Source organism: Panthera pardus, unplaced genomic scaffold (assembly GCF_024362965.1).
Source record: "Panthera pardus isolate Hobbes unplaced genomic scaffold, ASM2436296v1 HiC_scaffold_3, whole genome shotgun sequence".
In the NCBI taxonomy this organism is placed as follows: Eukaryota; Metazoa; Chordata; class Mammalia; order Carnivora; family Felidae; genus Panthera; species Panthera pardus.
The window spans coordinates 12,927,534-12,952,180 of NW_026526876.1; the positions used below are offsets into that span (position 1 = coordinate 12,927,534).

Below are 24,647 nucleotides of genomic sequence, written 5' to 3' on the forward strand. Positions count from 1 at the left end.
AAGGGGGTGGAGCTGAGAATGGACAGCAGGTGGAGGAGAGTGCAGGAATTTCGGGTCTTTCCCATTTAAGCATTCCTAGCGGTGCCCAGTGGTCAAGGGCGTGCATAGCCAGGCTGACCCCCATGCTGGGCCCAAGGACAGAGGAACCCAACGGGGTGAACACTGAGCCCCTTGCATCCGGCCAAATGCCCAGTACAGGGCTGGGGCCAAGAGGCCAGAGGGGTCTGCTGACAGCTCCTGGAGTCCGGGCTGGGGCCTCTGCAGCAGGGGCAGGGCATGGACGCGGATACGTGGAGAGGGAAGCTGGGTGGCCTGGACCAAGGGGTGAAGGGGACAGCTCCCTTCTGCAGGGAGGGGCCAGGTTCCAGCTGGGGGGGGGGGGGGTTGCCTGGAAGGATCCCCACCCCCACCTCCCACCAGTGGCCAGCAGGACTTTGTGGCCAACTCTGGCAACATCCCCACCCCGTGTCCGCCCCTCCCCTCTTAACAGAGAAGTTCACAGCAGAGCACCTGGCAGGCAGGCCCCCTTGGGGGGGATCTGTGGGGGCCACAGTGTGGGCCGGGGAGCCTTGATTGAGCCAGACTTGCTGTTCCCCTCACAGGACCTCACCGGGGGCGCATTTGAGGACAACCTGAGGTCGCTACACCTGCAGGAGGGCCGGGACTTCCTTCACTTCAGCTGAGGGCCTGGACAGCTGCCTCCAGGTGCGCCAAAGGCCCCGAACAGCCACAGCCCAGGAGAGAGATCGAGGGCACCAGGGAGGGTGGCCGGTGGTCCCAAGAGGGAGCACGCCAAGCGGGAGGTGGCACCGAATGCGTGTGGGGCTGGCCCTTCACCTGGAGGGCACGCGCCTGTGGTGGACACGCGGTAAAATGAGGGGCCGTGAACACACGGCCTGAGAAGCGTGTCCCTGACCGTCTGTGGAGTGCATACTCTCCTCTGCCGCTGGGGCCCCTGCACCACCGTCACCCAGCGTGTCTGTCCCGCCAGGAGCTCGTTAGCTCACGCTCCTGACGGACCCTGTGCCACGAGGACAAACGCTGCTGGGGGCTGCAGTCTGGCTGTCTGTGTCGATCTCAGGCCAACCCAGGGGCACGGTTCCCGTGTGACTCGGTTAGAGATGTGGAAACACAGACCAGCAACTGAGAGCGCAGGCTGTGGGCTCAGAGCTCGCGGGGCGGTGTCTTCCGGTCCCATGAGGATGGCAGAGACTCAGCGTGGGAAAGGGGGGCTCAGGTGGCCCGCTGGCTGGGGGAGCACGTCTGGCTTTCTCTGGTTGGTCCTTGCTCGCAGGAGGGGCCACTTAGGGGGGCTGGCAGTTCTCAACCGCGTCCTGGCAGCCTCGGGCAGCTGGCTACGGGGTTCGGGGTTCTCGCTTGGTTTCCCGAACTGGCTGCCGCAGGCCCTGGACGGTCTCGCACCTTGTCTCTCAGCTCCGGGAACCCCAGTGCTCAAACCCAGGTCGAGAGCAAATCCCGTCAGCCGTGAGCGACCAAGTCGCCTTTCGCTGCAGGTGAGGGAGCCAGCTTCCTCTTTGCCTCTGGACTCAAGGCCGTTGACATGCTGCCTCGTCGGCGACTTCTGCCGGAGGTTGGCAGGAGCCTGTGCCAAGAGCTCATATGAGGAAGGCCGGGATCCCGGGCTCACAGGGTCTGTGTTCCGAGTGCAAAGCTCGGGAGGACCAGCATCCTGCCACAGTGCTCAGTGTCTTCCAGAAACATGTCTGCTCATTATACTGCCTACCTTTTGCTACCCTTGTCCGTTTTCAAATTCTACTTACTCCCCACATTAGCCATCATTCGTTTTGTGTACCCGGGGTCACTGTCTGCTGACCGTGCCTCCCTGCACAGAGACGCTCGGCTGCCCACACTTTACCCAGGGTGTCACCGCCGTCCCCTTTTGTCCTCATTCACGCCACCGCGGAGGGCACCACCACACAGGGTCCCAGCTTGGCATAACGTCCTACCCCCCAAGAGGCCACCACAGCGAAGCTTCGCCACCAGTGTCGGGCTGGGCAGACACGGATACTCAGGATGCAGCAGCTACTCACGGGGACTGAGCCGTGGCCGTGTGTGCACGTGGCCCCACCAGCCCCCCCTGCACGTTCCACCCCAGGCACACTGGCTTCCTGCTCCCCAAGCTCACCAGGTGCTCCTCTCTGTCGGGCGCCCACCTGCTCGCTGCTCCTTTGGAGGGTTTCCCGACCGCTTCCCTCCAAGACAGCCCAACACACTGGCCGTCGCGTGTGGTTCCGGGCCCTGGAGCTGCTGACCGGGACAGTCCACGTTTGCTCCTGGCCACACTCCCAAGTTGTGAGTGCACAGAGCCCCTGTCCTGGATCCGTCACCCGGACCCAGGGGGGCTCCAGAACCTGCAGCTGCAGGGAGGGTGACCCCGGTCACCTGCGTCTAAGCGAGGGTGACCCTCAGGGTCCGACGTGGCCGAGGGTGAGCAGGGGCGCTGGGCCGTGTGCGGCCCGTGGTCCGTTCGGCTTTCCTCACGCTGGCGGGCAAAGAGCTCTGAGATGCGGGGCCTCTGCGGGTCTGTGTGCAGCGACCGGTCTCCGTGTGTCCAAAAGGGCCCTTCTTTGGAATCTTGTGGATTTTTAAACACAAGAAACAGTTCATCTTCTTGTTTCTCAGAAGCCGCGTGCTGGGTTTTCTGCAGCCAAGGTCCAGACGCTGCTCTGCAGGGCCGGGCTCCCCACCTGCCGTCCTCCGGCCCCCGCCAGCAAGGGGTCCTCTAGCTCATCCCTCTCTAGCTGGTCCCCTACCTATGATGGAGTAAAATGGGAACTCCCTACTTACTTCAGAGAGGGAAGCACATCTTAAGGCTCGAGATACAGTGAAAGTTAATTCACAAAGTAACGTACGACTTTCCCTTCCAGAGGGTCTGACAGGACGCCGTCAGGGGAGCACACAAGGTGAACGTTCCCACATGGTGCCTCGGCCCAGGCAAGGAAACCACTCCCGCTGAAGGACGCAGCAAAAGCACCTGCCGCTCGGCCCCCGTTCCCGTGCACGCCGGAGAGGGCAGCTGGCTCCCCGGCCCTGACCCCGTCGGTCCTTGGCGCGGGGCCCCGAACCCAGCGCGGCCACCACCTTCGCCTCCGGTGCGGGCGGCAGCTCCTGCGTCCAGCCCGCAGACGAGGCGCAGCCCCACTGACACACCTCGCCAAGGTGAGCGGGTGCACCATGGTGCTTCCCCACGTCGCCGGAGAACCCGAGATCCGAGGACACACGCTCGCGGGGCTGTTCGCTGGGTTCCTGACTCCTGACTCTGCTGTGGGGGCGCAGCCAGGCTCAGGCAGGATGCTTGGGTTGCCCACAACCATGTGAGGGTAGGTGACCACGTGCAACGCCCACAAGCACCGGGCACGATGGGGTGAGGCAGAGGCAAGGTTGGGAGCCCACCCCTTGGCCGTTTCTCTGGCCCGTCTAGGGTCGCTTGGGGCCACCCTCCGCCCCCCAGGCCCCCGCATCAGCATCACACACAGAGACACAGAACTGCTCAGAACATGATTTTATAGACGGGGTTCCCGTGGACGTGAAGGCAAAAGCACCAACATCCCAGGGCACATGTGAGGAAAAGCCACCGCCGCCGTGGTGACGAACTTCAAGTCCCTTTGCGCCATGTCCAGCTGTCCCGTGCTGTCATCAGGCTCCTCCCCGCTGCCAGGCGGGCAGGGGGCCTCAGCGGGTGCCAGACTGTTGGGGACACAGCACAGGGTCAGACCACCAGCACCACCCCCTCTGGGCCCCCATTTCCCCAGCCACCCAGGACCCTGAGGCCAACATAACCCCAAGGCAGCGGGCAGAGGTTCCCGGTACTTTTCCACAAACGTCATCCACTGTGTGTGAAATATTCCTGATAAAAGCATATTTACTTGGGAAGCTGGCACTGTGCTTGGCCAGCTGATTGCACCCCTCACGGAGCCCCCCTGGTGCCCAACAGAAGAGTGGGCAGGGCCACCACACTGTGTGGCACCGGAGCGGATGCAGGAAATAACAACGTGATTCCAAGCCTGAAGGAGAAGAGACTGGAAAGCTGACAGGACACGGCGAGGAGAGGGGTCCCGCCTGGTGCCGCCCTCCCGCTCACCGCGTGCTCTCGCGGTCCCTGCCAGCACAGTAGCAGCCGTACAAGTGGGGGCTGTGAAGCGATAAACCCTTCAAATCCAAGTGAGGCCAAGAGAAAGAAACAGATCAAGCCATAACCAAAGATCATAGATGTAAACCCAAACCCATAACCACACGTTAAATACAAGGGGACAAAACTCCAATTAAGATACTCAACTGGATTAAATACAGAGAAGACCTAACTACCATTTTTAAGAGACCCGTTTAAATGTAAGAAAGGAAATGGTATAAACATCCAAAAATCTAGTGCAGTTGGGTTACCCCTAAAGTAGACCTGAAGGCAGGAAGCACTTTTACAGATAAAGAACATTCCGAGTGACGTCACTTCCAACGTGTCGCAACATCGCAAAGACGAGAACAAGATGCTGCGCGTTCTCGGCCTGTCAGAGAAGAGAGGCCGCCCCTCTTCTCTCTCTTCCAGACAAGAGGGCTGGACTCGGACACGGGCAGACCCTGCCGGGAGCAGAGACCACCGGGCAGAAGGCACACCTGACGGCCAGACTCTGTGGGCACCATCTTGGGGGGACCCTGGGAGCACCAGGCTCACTGGTCATGATCCTGGAAAGTCCCCCACACTCTGGGCATCTCCGCTCCAGGGAAGAGGACTGCCAGAGCCCCTGGCACCTGCAGGGGCACAGGGGGACAGAGCTGCCCCACGGGAGCCCATGGCTGAGGTCCGCTCAGATGACTGCAGACTGCCACACAGCCCACCGCTTCCCCGGCAGGGCTCCAGGGCCACGGCCGTGGGTCCTCTCTCAGACTCGAATGCTCCAAGGGGGACGGTGTGGGGATGCCCAGGTCAGGGCACGACGTGCCGGAGAAGCTGCGGCAATACTGAACAGAGGGGCCCCTGTTGGGAAGACACAAACCTCATGATCCTGAGGCCCAAGTTCCTGTTACCAGCACAACGGGTCTGGCTTCCAACAAAAACTTACAAAACACACCAAGAGGCGAGAAAAAGCAACTGGGAGAGATGGCACCAACATCTAGACCAGACTCAGATACGGCAGAGTTGGGATAATCAGACCAGGGCTTAAAACAAGGATGACTCGTGGCAAGGGCTCTGCTGGGGCAAGTGGGCACCACCAAGGACTGATGGGCAGTGAGAGTAGAGGTGGAAAGTCAAAGAATGAAAGGAGACACCAGAAATCAGGAACATGCTTACAGAAATGAAGACGGGGCACGGCCAGAGAAAGAATCTGTGAACCTGAAGACTGGTCGATAGAAACTTCCCAAACTGAAATGCTGAGAAAAAAAAGTGGGAAAACAGAAGAGAGTATCCAAGACCACAGGGCAGTTCCAAAGCTGTAAAACAGAGTCCTGCATACTCAAGGCCACGAGACTCTATCACAGACGTCTATTCTCGCCAAGTGGACCCAGAGGCTCCAAGTGACCTCGGCCGAATACCTGGCTGATTCCCTGCTGCAAACTGATGACGATTCCACACAGGTTTCTGAAACCCAAGGGGGCTAAGAGTCAAGATGGTCTTGGAAAAATAAAACCCGAGACGGAAATGCACGAGCACCACGACGTCTCACAAGACCCACGCCCGTGTCAGCAAGACAGGCCGGTGCGGATTACAGACAGATCGTGGAGGACAGGACCCGAGAGGACAGTCATGCATCGCTTCGACCACTTTGACCACAGTGACAGCGTGGCCAGAATGGGGCTGCACGGACTGCATGTGGAAGAAGCGTCTGCTGGCCTTTCCCTGGCACCACACACAACTGCCAGTCCCGAGTGGCCTCGCGTCTACATGTAGGAAGTAAAACAATAAAGCTTTTAAGAAACACTGAGGAGACACGGCCTTAGAACCGGTAAGACCTTCAACAGCTCCTCGAACAACGGAGCGGGACGAGATGAAGGCTGGAGCCCAGAACCCTAAGCCGCGCCCCCTGCCCCCAAGCAGATATTTGCAGATACAATTCCAGGGCCCATGCACACCACAGAGCCCAGGGACAAAAACACTGAAGGGGACCCACAGGCCAACAACCGCAGACGGGGTGCTGGCCGCGCCCACCACCTGCACCGCACACGCAGCCCGAGCACCTTCTGGAATCTGCTCACCAGCATCTCGTGCAGCAACACTCTAGCCCGGCAGCCCGCCCGGGGGCTCCACCCTTGAGCCAGGTGCCCGTTGCGTGTGTGCACAGAGCCGGACCGCACGCGCTCCCGCGTGGATGTTCTTGCTCAATAAAAGCTCGGCAGCAGCCAGGGTCCAAACCCAGGTCCGGGGGAATACAGCCAATGGGCAGGATCAGGAACGAGGGGCCAAGGAACCAGCCCTGTCCCCAGCGGTCACAGAATGTGCCGCTGCGCTCTGGCAGAGCCCACGGCCTGAGGAGACACTGACCATGAGTCTGTCCTGATTCCCTGCAAGCACACACACGAGACCCTAAAACCTGATGGTCCGCAGAACCTGGAGGGACAGCTCAGGGCCCTGCAACCTCAGGACACCGTAGCCACAGTGCACAGGCCAGGGGCGTGGAAACCCTGGGGTGACAGAGTCCCAGGACCAGACGAGTATCCAGGGAGGTAGTGATGGTGGAAACCGGCCCGAGGCAGCCTCCCTTTCGGCCGTGACGGAGGAGCACATCTGAGAGAGTGAACTAGGTCACTGACAACTCCGCTGAGGGCTGGTGGCGCAGAGGACGTGTCTGGGAGCAGTGCCCACAGGACACACCTGACACACGCCTGGTGGGGACGTGCACGCAGGAGCCTGTGAGACTCATCTGGCTTTGGGAGGAGGAGCCAGCAGAGTGTACACGGGGCAGGCGGGGTGAGGGCACGCGCCCAAGCAGTCAACGTGACCCAGAACGTCCCAGACTGGAGCTCGGGACAGTGGCTCCTGGGAGCTGCACTTAGAGGCCTCGTGTGGGAAGGGCCCCAGGTTCCCAGTGTGGCCGAGGGCCGCGCGGCTACCTTGGGGACCAGCTGAGGTCTGGGCACACCGAGGAGGTCACACAGGCGGTTCCGCTGGCCTCTGACGAGCGGGAGCTCAGCATCCCTGGGGAAGAAGAGGCAGGAGCAGCGTCAGCCACGGCACGGTGCTCGAGCTGGGACCTGCCTCACGTTTGAAGCTCTCAGGAGCTGCTGCCGGGTGCACAGGACCCCAGCACCTCTGCTTCGGTGGAGACCAGGGAAATCGGCAGCTGCCAAACCCTCCCTCAGGTGCGGGGGCAACTGGGGGGGAGGTGTGGCCCCAGACGGGTGGCCCGACACGGACAGAAACGCTAAGGCCCGAGAAGGTAGGGCAGGTGGGTTTTTTGAATTTTATTGGACTTCAAAAGCTGCTTATCATTTTAATTAAAAATAAAGATTAAAGGGCTGCCTGGCTAGCTCAAGTCGGTTGAGCGTCCGACTTTGGCTCAGGTCATGATCTTGCGGTTCATGAATTCAAGCCCCACGTCGGGCTCTGTGCTGACAGCTGGGAGCCTGGACTCTGCTTCGGATTCTGTGTCTCCCTCTCTCTCTGTTCCTTTCCTGCTCACACCCTCTCTCTCTCTCTCAAAAGTAAATAAAAAACATTAAAAAAATAAAGATTAAGTTATATTTTTCTTCTGAAACAAGAAAAAATTACTTTAAAATTCTCTGGAATTTATTCCAACACCAAGTGTGCTGGGAAAAGGGCCCCGTGCACCCCACACGGTGAGGGGGGAGGGCCGGAGCCATGGGGCACAAGTGACCTGGAGTTGACCACGTGGCAGCACCCTCCACAGCGAGAACTCACACGCTCCCCACAGATGTTTGCAGGGCGGGCCCTGGGGACAGGGTTAGGTCAGCGGCCCGGCTGTTCAAAACGTGGGTCACCCACACCTCCCAAGCCCACATTTTCGGTTCTGGAGCTCTCATGAGCGGCTAGGCAAAGACGTTCACCGGAGTTCCCTCCTCCCCAAGATCTACGTATCCCTGAAAACCTCCAGGAAGCCCTGAAACCAGAGGCCCTGTTTTGTCCTTCACGCTCCGAGCACGGGAGCCGGCCTCTGAGGCTCTGGACAGCTCAGCCCTCCTAGGAAGGTCACAATCTCAGGGGAAAAACACACGTAAGCTGGCTATGCGTGTTCTCACCTGCTGATGCCAGCGCACCAACCTTACCACCGGTGCCTCCATGGGCCACCGCCTGGCCTAAGATGGGCAGTGAGCACAGCCGTCACCTCGTAGATGCACGTGTGGGTGAGCATGTGCGCACATGAGCATGCGGGGTGCCTGGAACATAGCAGCATCCCCCACACGGCTGTTGTGACCTGTTATCTGGTGCACTCGATCAAGCCTGCGCTCACGGGCTGTGCCTTTCCCGCTCTCGGCACTGTCCACGCATCCTTCTCCATCAGCCCCGCCCCCACGTAACACACCTGCTGTCCCAACTTACCAAGTCCAAAAGCAAACGACACCTCAGGACACTGCACCTAAAACCAGCTCTGGGGCCCAGCTGTGACTTGAGGGACCCGCGAGAAGCCAAAGGCCCTGGACACCCTGGGAAGGAACCGGGTATCTAGGACAAGAGGGCTGGGGAGGGGGAGGGGCAAGGGCAGGGGAACACCTACTCTCTGGTCTCCTTCCACCCTTTCTGATGTTTGCACACATCCACGTGTGGCCTTTGCCACCACAGCCTCCTCTGTGGGGAGCTGGGCGTGGCGGCACCTGTCCCCTTGGAGGCCCTGGCCACAGTGCTGGCACGTCCCCGCAAAGGGTGAACCCCGCCCCCGGCCGCTCCCCTCTTGGCACTTCTGATGCTGCAGTTCGGGGGCAGGAGGAGCCATTCCCAAAGTGACCCCGACCCCATCAGCACCCAGAGCCCACGACGCAATTACTTAACAAAAGCGGCCCAGAGAGAAATAAACAATTAGCTTCTAACCAATCAGTGATCAGAACCACCCACCTTTTCACTTTGAACATTTTCCCAACTGAACTAGAGGCACCTCCTCCCCTCCCCGTGTCCTCAGGGACTGCCCAGCCCCCTGGGTACAAACAGGGCCACCACCTCATGGTAACGCCATCGAGGGCTGGGAGCCTCACTCTCCTCACCCCTTCAGAGGGTTTCTGGGGGACACCTCGGGGACAGGAAGGGAGGCTCCGGACATCCCTATTCACCAAAGTGCCGCACCGGGCCGGGTGGGGAGATGGGAAGGGACCTTGCACTCACCAGGCCGTAGTGCCCAGCACAGCCATGACCTCATCCAGGACGTCCTCACGCATGATGTCACCGTAGGTGAGCAGCATCTCGTACACCTGGCTGGCCGTGGTCTTCCGGATCTGGGTAGGACATAGCGCATCAGCAGGAAGACAAGGCCCATAGAACCCAAGCAGAGTGACAGAACCCTGCTCGGGGAGCAGGGACATGGGGCCAGGCACGCCCCCAGGTCGGACTGGAACCTGAGACCCATATAGATTGTTAAAAGGAAGAAAGTGACCTGGGGCCCTGGCCACAGCTGGACCCATGACAAGCAAGCCGCGGTGTGGGCTGCTCTCTGTTCCCTGCTGCCCCTCAGGGAGGAGTGAGGCCACACTGTTCTTACTAAAATGCATCACTAAAACCCGCCTCCTCAGGGCACCTCAGGGGCTCAGTTGATTGAGGGTCTGACTCTTGGTTTTTGTCTCAGGTCATGATCTTACGATTCATGGGATCGAACCCCACATGGGGCTCTGTGATGGTCAGTCTCTCTCTCTCTCTCTCTCTCTCCCCCTCCCCCTCTCGCATGTGCACTCTCTCAAACATTAAAAAAAAAAAACAAAAAAACCCTGCTCCTCACCCAGGAACCCACCTCCCCTGTTTTCTTCTCGAGTTACCTGCCTGCAAAACACCTTGTGGGGCGGGTGGTCTCAGAACCCCGGGCCCACCCCCAGGGTTCCTCAGTCGGCAGGTGGGGCAGCCTGAGAATCTGCATTTCTGATGGGGGGTTGCTGCAGCTGGCCCAGTGATCCCCACTTTGAGAACCAGTGTGTCCAATACAAGCATCACTTTTACCTTCTAGCAAAGTGGCACGTTTGCATTATTTGAAGAGTGGTTTTTCAGCCAGTGGAAAATGGAACTCCCGGGACACGTGACCCGGGTGGGTCAGGCTGCAGCACCCGCCATTCATGGGGCCCCCACATGCACCCTGTGGGGTGTGAGCCCAGCGCTGCCCCCAGATACGGCCCCAGGTGCCAGCGCGTGATCGGGGAGCAGCCGCAAGCACACTCACCACAGGGAACGGGTGGCAGAGCAGAAGGCACAGCTGCAGGAGCACCTTCCTCCTCACGTCGCCCGGGAACCGCACCATCCCGCAGAACCTGCGGGAGTGACGGCCCAGGTGAGCACAGCCCTGCGTCCACCCCCACAGAACCCGGGCGAGCGTGGCCCCACGTCCAGCATCCACTGGAACAACACGTCCGCCTCTCCAGTGCCGGGTGAATCTGGTCTGTTTCTAGGGAAACCTGCCTCCGGTGAGGACGCCCCCGAAGAGACACAGCCCCTCCCCGGAGGCCATCTGCGCTGACCCCTGAGACCGACAGGCTGTCCACGGAAGTCGGAACACCGACTCCAGAGTGAGTATCTCCCGCCTGACAGACCCTTCCTTTTACCGTCACAACGAGGAACTGGAGACTTACACAGCGACGCTCGACCGCAGTTTCTGCACATCCTTAGACTTCTTGATTTCCTCCTTGCAAAGCGCAAGCAGCTTCCCGCCGAAGGGGTGGCTGCAAGGGAAGGACGGGACACCAGAGAGGAGCTCTCAGAGCACGCGGAGCACGGACCCACTGCGGCATCTGGTGCAGCGCTGCCCAGGTGACCAGAGGGCCATGTCCCTCAGGGTACCACAACAGGTTACATTAATGGGCTCCTTTACCAGCACAGGACAGATGGCCGCCTGTCCCTTTCACGCGCCTCCCCATCTTCGCCGACGGGGGCGGGGGTCGGGGGGCAGGTGGATCCCAGGCGCGCCACAAGGGAAGGAATCAGGTGCACCAGACGGTAGCACCAGCTAGTGGGGCCTCAACGCAGGACCAAGGGGAGGGATGGCCATCTCATAACCAGGCCTGGCCCCGGGGCCAAGGAGAACCAGGCAGCGGCCAGAGCATGGACACGTGTCCTACACTCTGCACAGCTGATGACAATATGGGGGGTCAGGACAGCAAAGTCCCTACCAGAGAGATCCACTCCTCTGTCTCCAGTGTGGCAGCCATGCGGGGAGGGGGGGATGGGGTTCCACTGCCCCTGTGCTCTCCTCCCCGGCTGCTGGGGAGACGTCCTGTCCTCAGGGACAGTGGCCCTCAGTCTCTCCCCATCAGCTGGCACCCCGACCGCCCCCTCCGTGTCCCTGTCGCCCGGAGTGGTCAGTGTGTACCTCCAGCCCCTCGCCTCCACAGGCTTCTCCCCACGGCTCACCGAAATGCTCATCAGGGACCAAGTGACCACCGTGTCAGTAGGGGCCACAGTCACGCCGTCCCCCACCTACGTGATCACCAACGACCCTGCTGTGACATGCTCCAACTCTGCCTGCTTCCCAGGGGCTTTGCTGTCTCCTGCTCCTCGTCCTCCTCATAAAAATGCAACACCCCACAGAGCCATCGGTCCCTTCTCTGTCTACACCCGCTCCCTTGCTGATCTCCCAGTTCACACACCACCCACCCTCTCTCCACTGGGCTCCAGCCTTGAAGAGCCATCCCTCTGGGATGTAATGAGCATCTCAGACAAAACATCTGTGACCTGGACTGAACGTCTGCATCCCCCGAATTCACACGTTGAAGCTCTGATCCCCACTGTGAGGGTATTACCAGCCGGGGCCTCGGACACAATTAGGTCACGAGTCTGAGTCCCCCGATGGCATGAGTGTCTTCATGAGAACAGACACACGAGATGACCGCCCTCTGCCGCGTGAAGATAGCAGGAAGGGTCTCTCTGCAAACCAGGACCTGAATCGCTGGCACCTTGACCTCAGACCTCCTGCCTTCAGAACCATGCGGACTGACTATCTGCTGTGTAAGCGGCTCTGTGGCCCCACCTGCTCTCCTGTCCCGCTGCAGTCTCTTCCCACACACCCGCATCTGGGCCACGAGAGAAACTGCTGGCTTACAGCCACCTGCACAGAAGCCCCTCCCTGCCTGGACCCAGAGACCATTCTACAGGCAGCAGCTGGAGTTTCCGTTGCCTCCACTCCAAGAGGTGAGCCTGGCACCACTGGTGCGTCACAACGAAGGCATACCGACCTGCCAGAGGAGCCCGGTGTGCTGTCCCCAGCCTCCAGCTGAGAGGAGACCCAGAGCTCGGTCTCGACACAGGTATGCACCTGCCAGACCTAGAAGGCGACCCCCAGGTGGGGGAGCACCTCTCTGGGATGTGGAGCTGGGAGGGTCTGGATTGCTACCGCTGCCCTCGAGGCCTAGAAAGGGCGAACAAAGATGCCGTGGCCTCAGGTTACCTGCACACGCGCGGCATCCAGACGACGAGTAAGCAGACAAATGAGAAAGCCCAACCCCCAACACCATGGGCTGTAGAAACCAGACAGCCCAACGAGGACGGAGACCAGAAGCACACGGAAAGACCCCAACACCATGTCCAGGAGGGCAACAAGCTGGCAGGCTGGGAAACAAACTAAAGAAAAAGCTGCATCTGAAAATAAGAAAACAAAAACCGAAAATAAGAACCGCACACCTCAACTTGGCCATTTTCTGACTTGGGTCAGAAATGTGTCAGGAGATGGGGCACCTGGGTGGCTCAGTCAGTTAAGCGTCTGACTTCGGCTCAGGTCATGATCTCGCAGCCAGTGAGTTCGGGTCCCGCATCAGGCTCTGTGCTGACAGCTCGGAGCCTAGAGCCTGCATCAGATTCTGTGTCTCCCTCTCTCTCTGCTCCTCCCCCAATCACACTCTCTCTCCCTCTCTGTCTCTCAAAGATGAATAAATGTTAAAAAAAAAAAAAAAAAAAAAAAAAAAAGAAGAAGAAGAAGGAGGAGGAGGAGGAGGGGAAATGTGTCAGGAAAGAATCATAAGTGGAGGACAGGTCATGGGATGCAGCGTGGCCTTGGGGGAGCTGGGGCGGGGGGGGGGGCGGAGCATCCTCAGATTTTTCTAGAACACAGAAAACAAACAAAATCACATTTTCAAGTTTAACAAATTTGTGGCAGGACAGACAAGTATGTAATCAACAACTAGACCCATTGAACGGGCAGTGGAGATTTCTTGGAGAGAAAACTTCAAAGGAGGCAGAAAACCCAGACTGCCTCTGTCAGACATGACAGGCAACATCTCAAAAGCAATGGAAGTCAGAACAAGAAAGAGGTTTCGGTCCCGAAATAAAACGTCTGCCTAGAGTCCTGTATGCTCTGAAAGTAACTCGCAAACAAAATCATAAAGGATTTACTGCCAGTGGACCTCACTAGAGGGACCTGGAAAGGGTGAGCGGGGCTGGGGCAGTGAGGACACAGACGGCAGCAAGTATGTGGGTAACTTAACACAGTTAACTTGTCAACCGCACAAGTGACAACGTACCTATGATACAACACGTGATGAGCTCACATAACCCAAGGGAAGTAAATAAACATGTTAATGTCCTCGGTTTTGTCCAGGAAGAGGGCAAAACAGAGAAAGTGAGACTTTGACAGAGTGGCCACTGAAAACACAGAAAGTGAACAGTGCTGCTGAATGATAAAAATCATTTAACTGATCAAACAGGGCGGAAGGAGGGACGCGCAGCAGGCAGGACCAGTGGAAAACATCCATAGAAGCAGCTCCGAGGCCGAATGACCCAGTTTAACAGTCAGAGGAGGTCAGACTGAGTTTCATGCTGCTCATAAGAGATGCACCAAATTTAAGTACGTGAAGACAGGAGTCACAGAACAGAGAAAGGTATAAGTTCAAAGTCAGAAGAAGCTGGTGCAGCCTGATCAGCACAAGAGCAGGCAGAGTATAAAACAAAGCAGCACCAGAATAATGAAACGGGCCACTGAAACACAAGCCTGAACCTACACCCGCACGCACCAGAACAGAAGACCAAACACCCAAAGCAGAAACAGACAAAACCACCCGGGTGCCTGGGTGGCTTGGTTGTTTGAGCGTCTGACTCTTGGTCTCAACTCAGGGCATGATCTCACGGTTCGTAAGTTCAAGCCCCACATTGGGCTCCATGCCAAGCTTGAAACCTACTTTTAAAATAAAAAAAAAAGGAAAGAACTGACAAAACTACAAAACCGCCCAGAAATAAAATGAGCCGTGTTTGTTAACGAGACACTTTCTCCTGTTTCTTTCAAAAATTTTAAGCCAGGAAAATCTGCGTTTAGGTCTCGAAACAAAATGTTCAGCAAGCCAAGCGACGCAATCCGTACAAGGACCCCATCCCACAACCAGGCTGGCGAGTCCTGAGTGCAGATAGATGGCCCTGGACACTAGGGAGTCAGTGACGCGGCAAAGATGGAGGCACAGGCACCGGACTCACCCTCCACCTGACACTAAAACCCAACAAAATTCACACGACTGCAGACTGCCGAGGGAGGACAGCGATCACCGAGGCCCAAGAGGCAAAGGTGAGTGCGGAGGGGACACGGTGGCAGCAGTGCCACCGAGGAGCAGGGCTGACAGCCCACAAAGGCTGTCACCAGGAGCAAACAGAGTGGGAGACGGCGCACGTGAGAAAACACCACTCAGGGCCCACCTGGCATGGCTCTTCCCACGTCCCCGAAACGTGCCCAGGAGGAGGAGGCTCCAGGCGACCCACAGGGCACAAAAGGCCCAGCCCAGAGGCAAAGCCCTCAAAGCCTGGGATCCAGTGGAAATCATCAGGCCCTAATGAGATAAACCAGCCACCATGACCTCGACGCCAGAGCTCACTGGCCAGGAGCTGACCCAGGGCTGCTGTGTGTCCCTGCACTAGGGTGTCCGAAGAACCCTTGTGCACCCGTCCTCTGTGCCCACACCTGGCCAGCCCCCCGCGGACCCACTCTGTCCTCCTCCGTCCGTGCGGGGCTCTCCAGCCTCAGCACCAGACCTGCCACCACGACAGTACAGACGCCTCACCTCATTAGGTCTCTTCCCACCTGGGCGCCAGTGCTACCATAGGAGCCCGGCCGAGGCACAGCCCCAGCCTCACCGGAGGGCAGCCGAAGCCTCTTGATGGCACAGACCGTTCCTGAACGCGCAGAAAATCACCTTCTAGGTTCTCCTCTCCGGCATCTCATCGCTTCATCTCTACAAGGCGCGTTCCGAGGCTTGCCCGACAGAGTGGGACCGAGCAGGGCACACTTACTTCTGCTCCGCGGTGAAGAGGTCAAAGCAGCCGTTGGCCAGCATCTGGTCCAGCGTCTTCAGCAGCGGCACAGACACCCTGAGAGGAGAAGGCAAGCGCTGAGGGCCAGGCGCCAACCCCATCCCAATCCCAATCCGGGCAGAACATGGTGTAGAAAATGACAAACCTACTGAAGAATTCATATGGAAATGCTAAGATCAAGGAAAGCCCCAACAACTAAGGGAAGAGACAGCAGGGCTGGCACCACTTAATTTCAGCCACAAAGCTCGAGGGATTGGGGACAGCATAAACCAAAGAGCAGAGAAGTCCAGAAATAAGCTTACATGTTCACAATTTATGAAAAGGTGGAAAAGCAACATCGTGGAAGGGACAGTCTTTCAACACACTGGACACTCACAGGCGGAACCAACACACGGACCCGGATCCGTCACTCATGTCACACACAGAAAGTAACCCAAAATGGACCTTACGTCTAAACATAAAACCCAAAACTGGGAGTCTTCTAGAAAACATAAGAGAAAACCTTCATGGCCTTGAGTCAGGCTAGGACTCTGCCTGACAACAAACACACCTGCAAAACCACAGGGGAGAAGCTGGAGAGCATGCAGGCACCTGCTAAGAGTCGGCCAAGGGCATGAAGGACAAGCCACCGCTCCAGAAGAGGGTGTCTGACGAAGGGTTTGTGCAGCGCAGGTGAGAAATCTCAAAACTCAAGGGGTGCCTGGAGGGCTCTGTTGGGTAAGCGTCCAACTTTGGCTCGGGTCACGATCTCAGGGTTCATGGGTTTGAGCCCCGTGTCGGGCTCTGTGCTGAGCATGGAGCCTGCTTGGGATTCTCTCTCTCTCCCTCTCCCTCTCCCTCTCTCTCTCTCTGTCTCTCTCTCTCCTACTGCCCCTCCCCCCCAATAAAAGAAAAAAAAAAGACATTATTCAGACTGAAGACCATTTGCTTTTATTTCTAGTGATGCAGTTTTCTACCAGGAGGACCCTCCCAAAGGAAAGCCAAAAGGATGCTTTTCAGCCAAAAGAAAAGTGATCACAGGTTGTAAAGCCAAAAACTAAGAAGGAGCACAGAGCAAAGAAAGTGGTACATAAGTGAGAAAATCTAATTGTACAAAACAACAGTGAGTCTTGTATGACAAAATGTGAGCATTTTTAAAACAGTTGAATTTTACATTTTCATTTAAAAGGTTTGGGGCACCTGGGTGGCTCAGTCGGTTGAGCATCCGACTTCGGCTCAGGTCATGATCTCACAGCCTGTGAGTTCGAGCCCCACATCAGACTCTGTGCTGACAGCTCGGAGCCTGGAGCCTGCTTCTGATTCTGTGTCTCCCTCTCTCTACCTCCCCCACTCATGCTCTCTCTCTCTCAAAAATGGATAAACGTTAAAAAAAAAAAAAAATGTGTTTTGGAAATGCCAAACAAGCTCCAGTGACAGAAAGCAGATGAGCAGTTGCCTTGGGGCTGGGAGGGCACAGGGCGCTTCTGGGGGATGAGCGTGTCGTGTCGTGAATGGTCTCGGGGCTGCTGACAGAGTCCATCGAACTGCACCCTCCGTGTGCTTTTCATGAGACGTCACTCACACTCCCAATGGCTAAACTCCCGTTTGTTTCTCACAGACAGGATGGCCTGGTGACGGCCTGCGGCCACACCGCTGTAACCCACAGTTGAGAACTGAGTCCTGAACTGAGTCTGAACCCTGTCAGAGGGCTTCAGGGAACACCCCATCCCAGGGTCAGGGCCCGTGGGGTCGGTATCGCCTTCGTGCAAAAGCAGTTAGCAAAACAGCGTGGCAAAGATGCTCAGAAAACACGTCCCCCAGCTGTTGCTGTGATGTTCGGTCCTGGCGTGCAGAGACCCTGTCTACATAGTGGACGCGTCCATGCACAGACCGGGGAGATGTCACCTCATGGAAAATCCACACTCACCCTCCCAGGCTCACAGCCTGGGTCGTCTTCACGCCCAGTGCATACAGGCGTGCTAGTTCCACTGGCGCGGTGATGGTGGTGTGGCCAGTGGAGTCCCGCGAGCTGGGGGCACCCCGGGTCCCACCTGGATCTACCTCACCGCTCCCTTGAAGTGAAATCCCAATGAGAACAATCGACACCCTGGAGGTCTGAGAACCATCGCGAAGGCCCCGGCCCGTACCTGTCGTTCAGAAGGTTGTCCTCAAAGACCTGCAGGAGGGTCCCGCTGAAGCCCTCCAGGGCCCGCAGGTCTTTCTGGATCCCCGCCATGTACTCAAAGAGGCTCTGCGTGGAGTACCTGACCTGCAACGGGGAAAGCGCTCTCGTGACGGTGACAAAACCACCGCCCCCTCGCCACCTGCCCCAGGGTCGACCTCGATGGTCACGCTGGAACATCCACTAGGGAGCTGAGGGGACGGAGCCACAGAGCATGTGGGCCTTCGAAATGTCCTGCCAGATGGGGCACAAGCAGAGACGTGCAATGAGCACTGACACGGAAATGCTTCCCCTGGGGCAGCAGCACAGACTGAGCGCTAAATCTGCCACAACGACCCCAAGTTGGCCTCAGTGGAGGCTGCAGAGGGTCTCCCAGGAAGCAGGTCAGGTCAGGGGACCAGATACTCAGAGACCCTCCCCACGGACCCCAATGGACTAGCAGAAGGAATTGACACAGAGCTGGTCCCGTGCACGGTGACCAACGTGGATGCGGACACAGCCGGCAGCGGGCACAGCAGGGATCCAGGCGCCCTGCAGCCAACCGGCAGCTGGAGGCTGGCGCCCAGGAGACCCTGCTCCTACCAAGCCCTGTGACACTGCCCACAGCAGCAAAGGCAGCGCCCCCCCAGACCGGCGTCACACGCCTCCACGCACAGACCCAGGACAGTGAGTCACTGGCAATGAGTCAACAAGAGGAAGCGAGCGGACTCAGGCCCCACCTAAGAGCGCAGGTACCATAACTATGAGACAAGGGACATGGAGATGCTCTCGGTTACCTGTCAGGGAAAACACAATTACAGGGATAAGCCCACAGTGCAAAAGCACAAGAGGGGGGCGCCCGGGGAGCTCAGTTGGTGGAACCTCCGACTCTCCATTTCGGCTCAGGTCACACACAATCTCACAGTTCATGGGATCAAGCCCCGTATCGGGCTCTGCACTGGCAGCATGGAGCCTGCTTAGGACTCTCTCTCCCTCCCTCCCTCCCTCTCTCTCTCTCTATCTCTCTCTCTGCCCCTCCCCCTGCTTGCTGTCTCTCAAAATACATAAAAGTAAACTTAAAAAAATAAAAAGCTGCAGAACACAATAGCACCTGGAGAAGAAGTCTGAAAACCAGGGAGGACAGAGCATAGGTGGAAATGTGGGGCGTGGAAACCCTGAACGAGAATGAGGAGGGCAGAGAATGTTCCAGAGGAGATGGGAACCGTGAACACACCACTGGGCGGACAAGGAATTCCAACAGATCACAGGTGGGAGCGTCAGAGGGCAGCTGCCGAGCGCCAAGCGGGGCTGGGCGGCGGGCATCGCCACCAGACGGGGCTCCCGCGGCAGCAGCCCCCGAGGGCAAGGGCAGATGACAGAAGATGCACGGCCATCCCCGTGGAAGCCTGCGTGTGACCGTGCAGGGGAGGACACATGCCCCCCCCCCCCGACACTGCTTCTGGGTCCAGTGGAGACTGTGTTAAGGGACCGCATGACCGCTACACCAGCAGGAAGGACAGCAGGTGACGGAAAACGCACCCAACAGACCAAACCTATCCAGGAAAGACAGCACGAAGAAGATAGACGAAGACAAAGAGGGTCAAGCAGCAGCTGGCAAGTGAAGTCCACGTGTGCCAACAAGCCCAGGGAACACAAAACCACACTGTTCTGTGTTGCCTGTGGCGAGATGCCAGGCGCACAGAAGCTCCCCGCAGTGTTCTTCGTAATTCCATACTCTTCCTAGCGGGAACACCAGCCCACTCTTGTGAGAGGTTAATGCCACCCTTGGGGGTCCTGCCCTGGAAACCCAAGGCCAGGGGAAGGGGTGGACCCTTGACCCCACTTTGACCCCCAAAGCAGGAAAAAAACAGCACACAAGGCGACAGCAGGCCTCCCAGAATGCACCTCTCAGCCTCTGGCTGCCACCCGAAAAGGCGCCAGACACCGTGTGTGCCCATTCGAACCTCCCACATTGCCCCAGCCCCCGGGCAGACGCCTCCCACAACCGTGGGACCTGGGAAGAGGCCTCCTTACCGTGGACTCTGTCAAGCCGCCCACAGACACGGCCAGCCCCAGCAGGACGTGGTAGCGGTAGGCAGGCAGCCCCAGAAGCTGGGTGATGAGAGGGAAGGCCTGGGACGGCGCATTCCAGTTCACAGAGGCCATGTCGGACCTGCAGACAGTGAGCCGACAAGCTGGAGGGTCGCCCGTGCCCGCTGGGGGTCGGGGATCCCGGCCTCCCGTACCTGGGGAAGAGCTTTTCCAGCTCTTCTCGATGGGGCACGTGGGGGACAGGGGAGCCACCAGAATGCAGCAGGGCCATGAACACGCGGGCGGCGTGCGCGCGGACCCGGTCGATCTTCTCACTTGCCTGCTGGGCCACGCAACACATGACCTGCTGACAGCTGCAAACCAAGAGCAAGGCCGTCAGCCCCGTGTGAGCCCAGGGCACCACCCAGAGCTACCCCACAAGCACGGCAGCCACCGCAGCAGACCTGACACCTCAGAGGCCTGAGCACCAGGTCTTGGGTGGAAGCGGTGGGGTGGGGTGGGGTGGGGTGGGGTGGGGTGGGGTGGGGTGGGGTGGGGCAGGTGGGAGGGAAGGGAGGCCCAAGAGACCCCGGCCGCACCCCTGATGCAGGCACCCACCCACAGGCCGGACCCAACCCCCGCACGGGGGGCACTCACACAGTGGCCTCGATCAGTTCTGGCTGTTCCCTCGCCGCCAGGAGCATCAGGTCCAACAGACTGGTCATAGCGGCCTCACGGACCCTGCAGGGACAACGATGCGGTGAAGAGCCCAGGCGCCATGTGACCTGTCGGCCACACGCCCTCAACCAGAGCGAGTTTCAGAGACTGACCATCGCTTCAGTGAGAAACATCCACCAAACCCAGTACAGGCAGCCGACAACACGCTTTCTCCACGCTCCACCAGCAAGGATGCGCATTTGACGCCCGAAGGCAGATGCCACGTCCCCAGTGTGCGCACAAACAGCATGACTCTACCCCAAAACCAGCACAGAGATGTCGGGACAGACATGTGCAGCGGGTGACCGGAATGTCACTCTCTGCTCTCACAGACTCACTCCACATTCACTCACGCTGAAGAAAACGAAGCTTCCACGCCGTGAAAACCTGAGCCTGTGGCGTCACTGACCGACCCAGGGTGAAAGCGGCACTTCAGACTGGGGACACAGCTGAGCAGCAGGGACCACAAACCTGCCCTCTCCGACAGATGGAGGTCCTGGCCCATGGGAGCCTGGCGGACGAACCGAGCGCAGATGTGGGGCGCTCAAGGTGCAAGTTGGCCTTGAGGGGGCTCACAGGAGCTGGGCAGACTGTCCCTGGGGCAAGGCTGCCAACCAGATGCTGCTCAGGACCCAATACACAGACGCCAAGGGTGGGCAGGGCATGGGGGCAGGAGGCCTGAGCGTCCCCATGGACCCCCAGTGTCTGTGGGCACAGCACTCACAGGAGAGGTGGTGGGGATGCACAGAGGACAAACCCAAAGCTGCACACGCCCTCGCGGCCTCACCAGCTCCTGGCAGGGCAAGCACGGGCCAGCGTCCCAAATGCCGGGCTTGGGCAGCTGGGAGGCCACACAGGCACGACCCGACCGCTTGCTGAAGGCATCAGGCAATCTGCACCCACACCGCAGGCCTGACAGATGGAACCTTCGTGATCCCTGCAGGGAGGTGCATTCCCAAAGCCTCCACAATTCTGAACGTACAATTTCTGGATAGAGTTAACACCACAAGGAATAGACAGAAAAACAAAAAAAGACCAGGTGTTAAAATAGCAAAAGACGACAAAAGAAACAGACGCAGGGTTGCCGCAGGAACCACCGCGAGGGACGTGCTGAAGGAACAGAGATAGAAAAAATAAACGAACACTGGAGACTTTCTACTGAGAGTGGGAATCTCTGACAAAGGACCAAACGTCACTGGGCTCTGACACGCGCTCCCCAGTGGTGGGCCCTCGGGAAGGACACGAGTACCTGTGTGCACAGCCCACCCGAGCTTCCTCCTCACAGACGTCAGCGTCTGTACCCCTGAGGGGCCCATGACAACCCACCATCCTTCTAGCTTGAACTGTGAGGAGTCAGGATGACCAGGGCCACGTGAGGGGACAGATGGGCCCTCACAGGGGTCACCACGCCCACGCAGGAGCGAGATGGAGACCACAGTTCTGTACTCAGTCCAGGCCCACTGGCCACAAAAAAGCCATCAGCACCCTCGGGAGGGGTGAAAGAACCCGTCCCCACAGCAAACCGCCCAGAGCCAGAATGTGCTCCAAAACCACACGCGCCCCCGCCCCCCCCACAAAGGAGCAGGAGGAAGGACCCGCTCTCCAAGGCGCACAAGTGAGCCCGGGCTGGGGTCAGATCGTCATCACTGACACAGACCCCGATGGGTGCAGCCCCGTGGCCCTCGTCCCACAGGGACAGAGAAGTACAGGGGTCGGGGCTATGCTGTTGCGGGGGCCACGAGGCAGCTGTCTGGCCTTCCCAAGGACACAGGAATTAGGGAGGTGCCTGCATCTACGAGGACATGTCAAGGCTGTCAGGAGCCCACGCGAGTCGTGTCCCTAACACCATCGGAGGCTGAGAAGGAGGGAAGGGAAGCAGCCCGTGGGGTGAGGGAACATCCTGACAAATGAAAAGGCGGAAAGGTCAGCAGACACAGAAAGTGGGGAAGAGACCAAAAGGAACCTGTAATGACACGACGACACAGATTCGAATGTCACCAGGTGAGCCGGATGGCAGCATGGACGTGACACAAGAAAGAGCCAATGAACCTGAACATAAATTAGCAGAGTTTACACAACTTAAGAAGAAAAAACTGAAAAAAAGGAGTGGAGCTTCAGGGCTCGCAGGGCAGTGGAAGGTCTCAGGGGAGATTTCAAAAAATGTGGCCAAAACCTTGTCAGATTTCGGAAAACATGTTCATTTCCTTTTTTCTTCTTTTGAGCTTTGACATAAAGCTCAACTTCTGTTTGCGTCATAATAAAAGTGACTCCGTGGACGCCAGAGACATCCCCAGCGCGGCCAGCCCCTACCACGGGGCGTCCAGAACGGGGGACAGAAGTCATGCAAGCAGCTCTCAGCTCTGCCGGTCAAAGGGCAACACGGTCTGGTCTTCACAGCAGACAGAAAAGCAGCCTGAGATGCTGGAAAGGCGACAGCTACTGACGTAAGAACAGACACGACACAAAGACACAGAGCACCACGGCCACAGCCTTCTCATGGCTCGGGCTGCAACAGGGTGTTGGGGGCTTCCTCGCGGGGACAGCTGCACCGGTTTCCTCCTGGTTTCCTGTTTCCCGTCACAAGGAGCCGAGGTCCACAGTGCCCAGCTCCTTCCTCCTCCAAAGTAGTCTGGCCCCTTCTTGCCCTAAATGGCTACGCTGGGGGCTCTGTTTGTGTGAACTTTTTCAAGAGAGAACTGGAAAGCCGACCACAGGGGCTAGGACGAGGAAGCGACATCAGCGTCTGTGTTACAACTTAGTGTTTTTCAGAGAAGAGAGGAACGCAGCTGAGAGCCGGGCCCGCGGACGCTGTGCTGTCCCAGGAACACACGACCGGGCAAGGACCGTGAACAGGAGACGCTGGACATAGCCCCGTCCACCCGCAAAGCTACTCCCACCAGGACGAGCAGAGGGCCTGGCGCGCCTGCCACCTTACCACGCGCCCACGTCCCCACGGCTGTCGGTGGTGTAGTCGCGCAGACAGCCCAGCAGCGTGCGGTAAATCTGAGAGACGTTCGCTTCACATACAACCTCGTCTGGGGCCCCTCCTGCTCTCACGCCAACCGTCTGGCAAACCCTGAAATTAAAAACGTGTGAAATATGGCAAGTGTCTGAGGCCCCATCTTTCCCAACAGGAAATGCTCGGAACAGGACAACCTCAGACGTAGATGCAGAATTCCAGAGCTTCTTCTTTGCTGGCACACGGTGAATGACACATTTCCCCCAAAATCACATTTCCTAACGTTTGCACCTGTGCCCCGTGGCCCCCCCCCACCCTCCATCCTGACAAGTAGAAAGGAGTAGCGTCACGCAGAGCAGGAGAGGATCTGGAAGAGAGAGGAGAGCACGTCCTGGCGTGTGTGCACATGTGGCCGGCACCACAGACCGCTCCACACAGCACTTCCAGACTCCAGCTAAGGCTCACGCCCCAGTTGCGAGCTGGCCTGGTGTTCCTAAAGCACAGAAGGTTAACATTCACCAAAGCGACAACCAGCGAGAAAATAAAAAGTTACAACGTTGCTTCAAAGTAGATTCACCGGGTGATAGTGGGCTCTCTGGAGCCCTCAGTGTTTGGAAGCTGGCGCAGGGGAGAGCAGAGACTTGGGGGCCCGCCCGGGGACCCACCTCGAGATCGCCTTCAAGGCATCCCGCCTGGATTCAGCAAAGCTCACATCCTCGGGACGAATGAGGGTCACAGCTCCCAGGCCTGCCAGCACCTGAAAGATGGTAACCAGCTACCGACAGAATGTGCCCCGGGCAGACCACCTCCGCGGGGCACCCCCAGTGCCACCTTTCCATCCCATGGCCCAGGGCTGGACATTGTGACCAATGATCAGTTTTCTCAGTATCTCGATCCACTACTTCTCCAAGGGCCGTTAGGTCCTGAGAGCCGGGTAGCTGAGTTTTAGGAGGTCCGTGCAGTGCCTCCGACCCCAAGGCATCTGGGACAGGAGGAAGGGGACACAGCACACGTCTAAGGGCAAGTGTGTTTCCACAGACACAGCAACAGCTTCCTTCCATCAGACTAGCACTCAGCCCCTCCAAGTCCCTCCGGTCACGTGAGACCATCCACCAGGCACCCTGAAGAGTAGCACCCTGCTGCCGTCCTCACGGCCACTCGCCTGGACGGGTGTGGATTTGCGGTGGGATTCTGCCTGGCCCCTCCCCCAGCGGGCCCACCTCGCAGGGCTCGGGGCACCTCACCTGCTGCAGCCGGCCGCTCAGGAGGAAGCACGGGAGGGCGCCCAGAGCCAGCGAGAAGCCGCAGCGGGTCAGCTCCTCTGGGCTCTGCAGGTCAGCGAGATACTGCCGGGTCAGCTCCTCTGAAAGAAAGTGACAACAGGGCCGCTGCCTTCCTTCCTGCACAACACGTGCTGCTTA

At 58.4% G+C, this 24,647-nt stretch overlaps 2 protein-coding genes across 14 annotated transcripts in view; one reads left to right on the forward strand and one right to left on the reverse strand.

Moving 5' to 3' along the window:
* B3GNTL1 (UDP-GlcNAc:betaGal beta-1,3-N-acetylglucosaminyltransferase like 1) overlaps positions 1-3,163 on the forward strand; it is a 93,023-nt gene extending 89,860 nt beyond the window's left edge. For 6 of the 11 annotated variants that reach the window (XR_008418599.1, XR_008418603.1, XR_008418604.1 and 3 more), the window contains 3 exons: positions 603-705; positions 1,082-2,313; positions 2,889-3,163. Coding sequence is in view for 2 of the 11 variants with exons in the window: in XM_053892423.1 (XP_053748398.1) it covers positions 603-683 (81 nt within the window). In the remaining 9 variants the exon portion in view is untranslated. The remainder of the gene's footprint in view (positions 1-602; positions 706-1,081; positions 2,314-2,888) is intronic. The other 5 variants (XR_008418600.1, XR_008418601.1, XR_008418602.1 and 2 more) reach the window with 5 other exon arrangements.
* A 345-nt stretch (positions 3,164-3,508) lies between these two features.
* The window catches only part of TBCD (tubulin folding cofactor D), a 158,748-nt gene continuing 137,609 nt past the window's right edge, over positions 3,509-24,647 (reverse strand). For 2 of the 3 annotated variants that reach the window (XM_053892421.1, XM_053892420.1), the window contains 12 exons: positions 24,471-24,589; positions 23,892-23,983; positions 23,203-23,343; positions 20,208-20,291; positions 19,766-19,924; positions 19,554-19,692; positions 17,506-17,627; positions 15,359-15,436; positions 10,729-10,818; positions 10,323-10,410; positions 9,284-9,393; positions 3,509-7,147 (listed from right to left, as the gene is read on the reverse strand). In XM_053892421.1, the coding sequence (XP_053748396.1) occupies positions 6,589-7,147; positions 9,284-9,393; positions 10,323-10,410; positions 10,729-10,818; positions 15,359-15,436; positions 17,506-17,627; positions 19,554-19,692; positions 19,766-19,924; positions 20,208-20,291; positions 23,203-23,343; positions 23,892-23,983; positions 24,471-24,589 (1,781 nt within the window). In that variant the 3' untranslated portion in view covers positions 3,509-6,588. The remainder of the gene's footprint in view (positions 7,148-9,283; positions 9,394-10,322; positions 10,411-10,728; positions 10,819-15,358; positions 15,437-17,505; positions 17,628-19,553; positions 19,693-19,765; positions 19,925-20,207; positions 20,292-23,202; positions 23,344-23,891; positions 23,984-24,470; positions 24,590-24,647) is intronic. The other variant, XM_019465800.2, reaches the window with a different exon arrangement.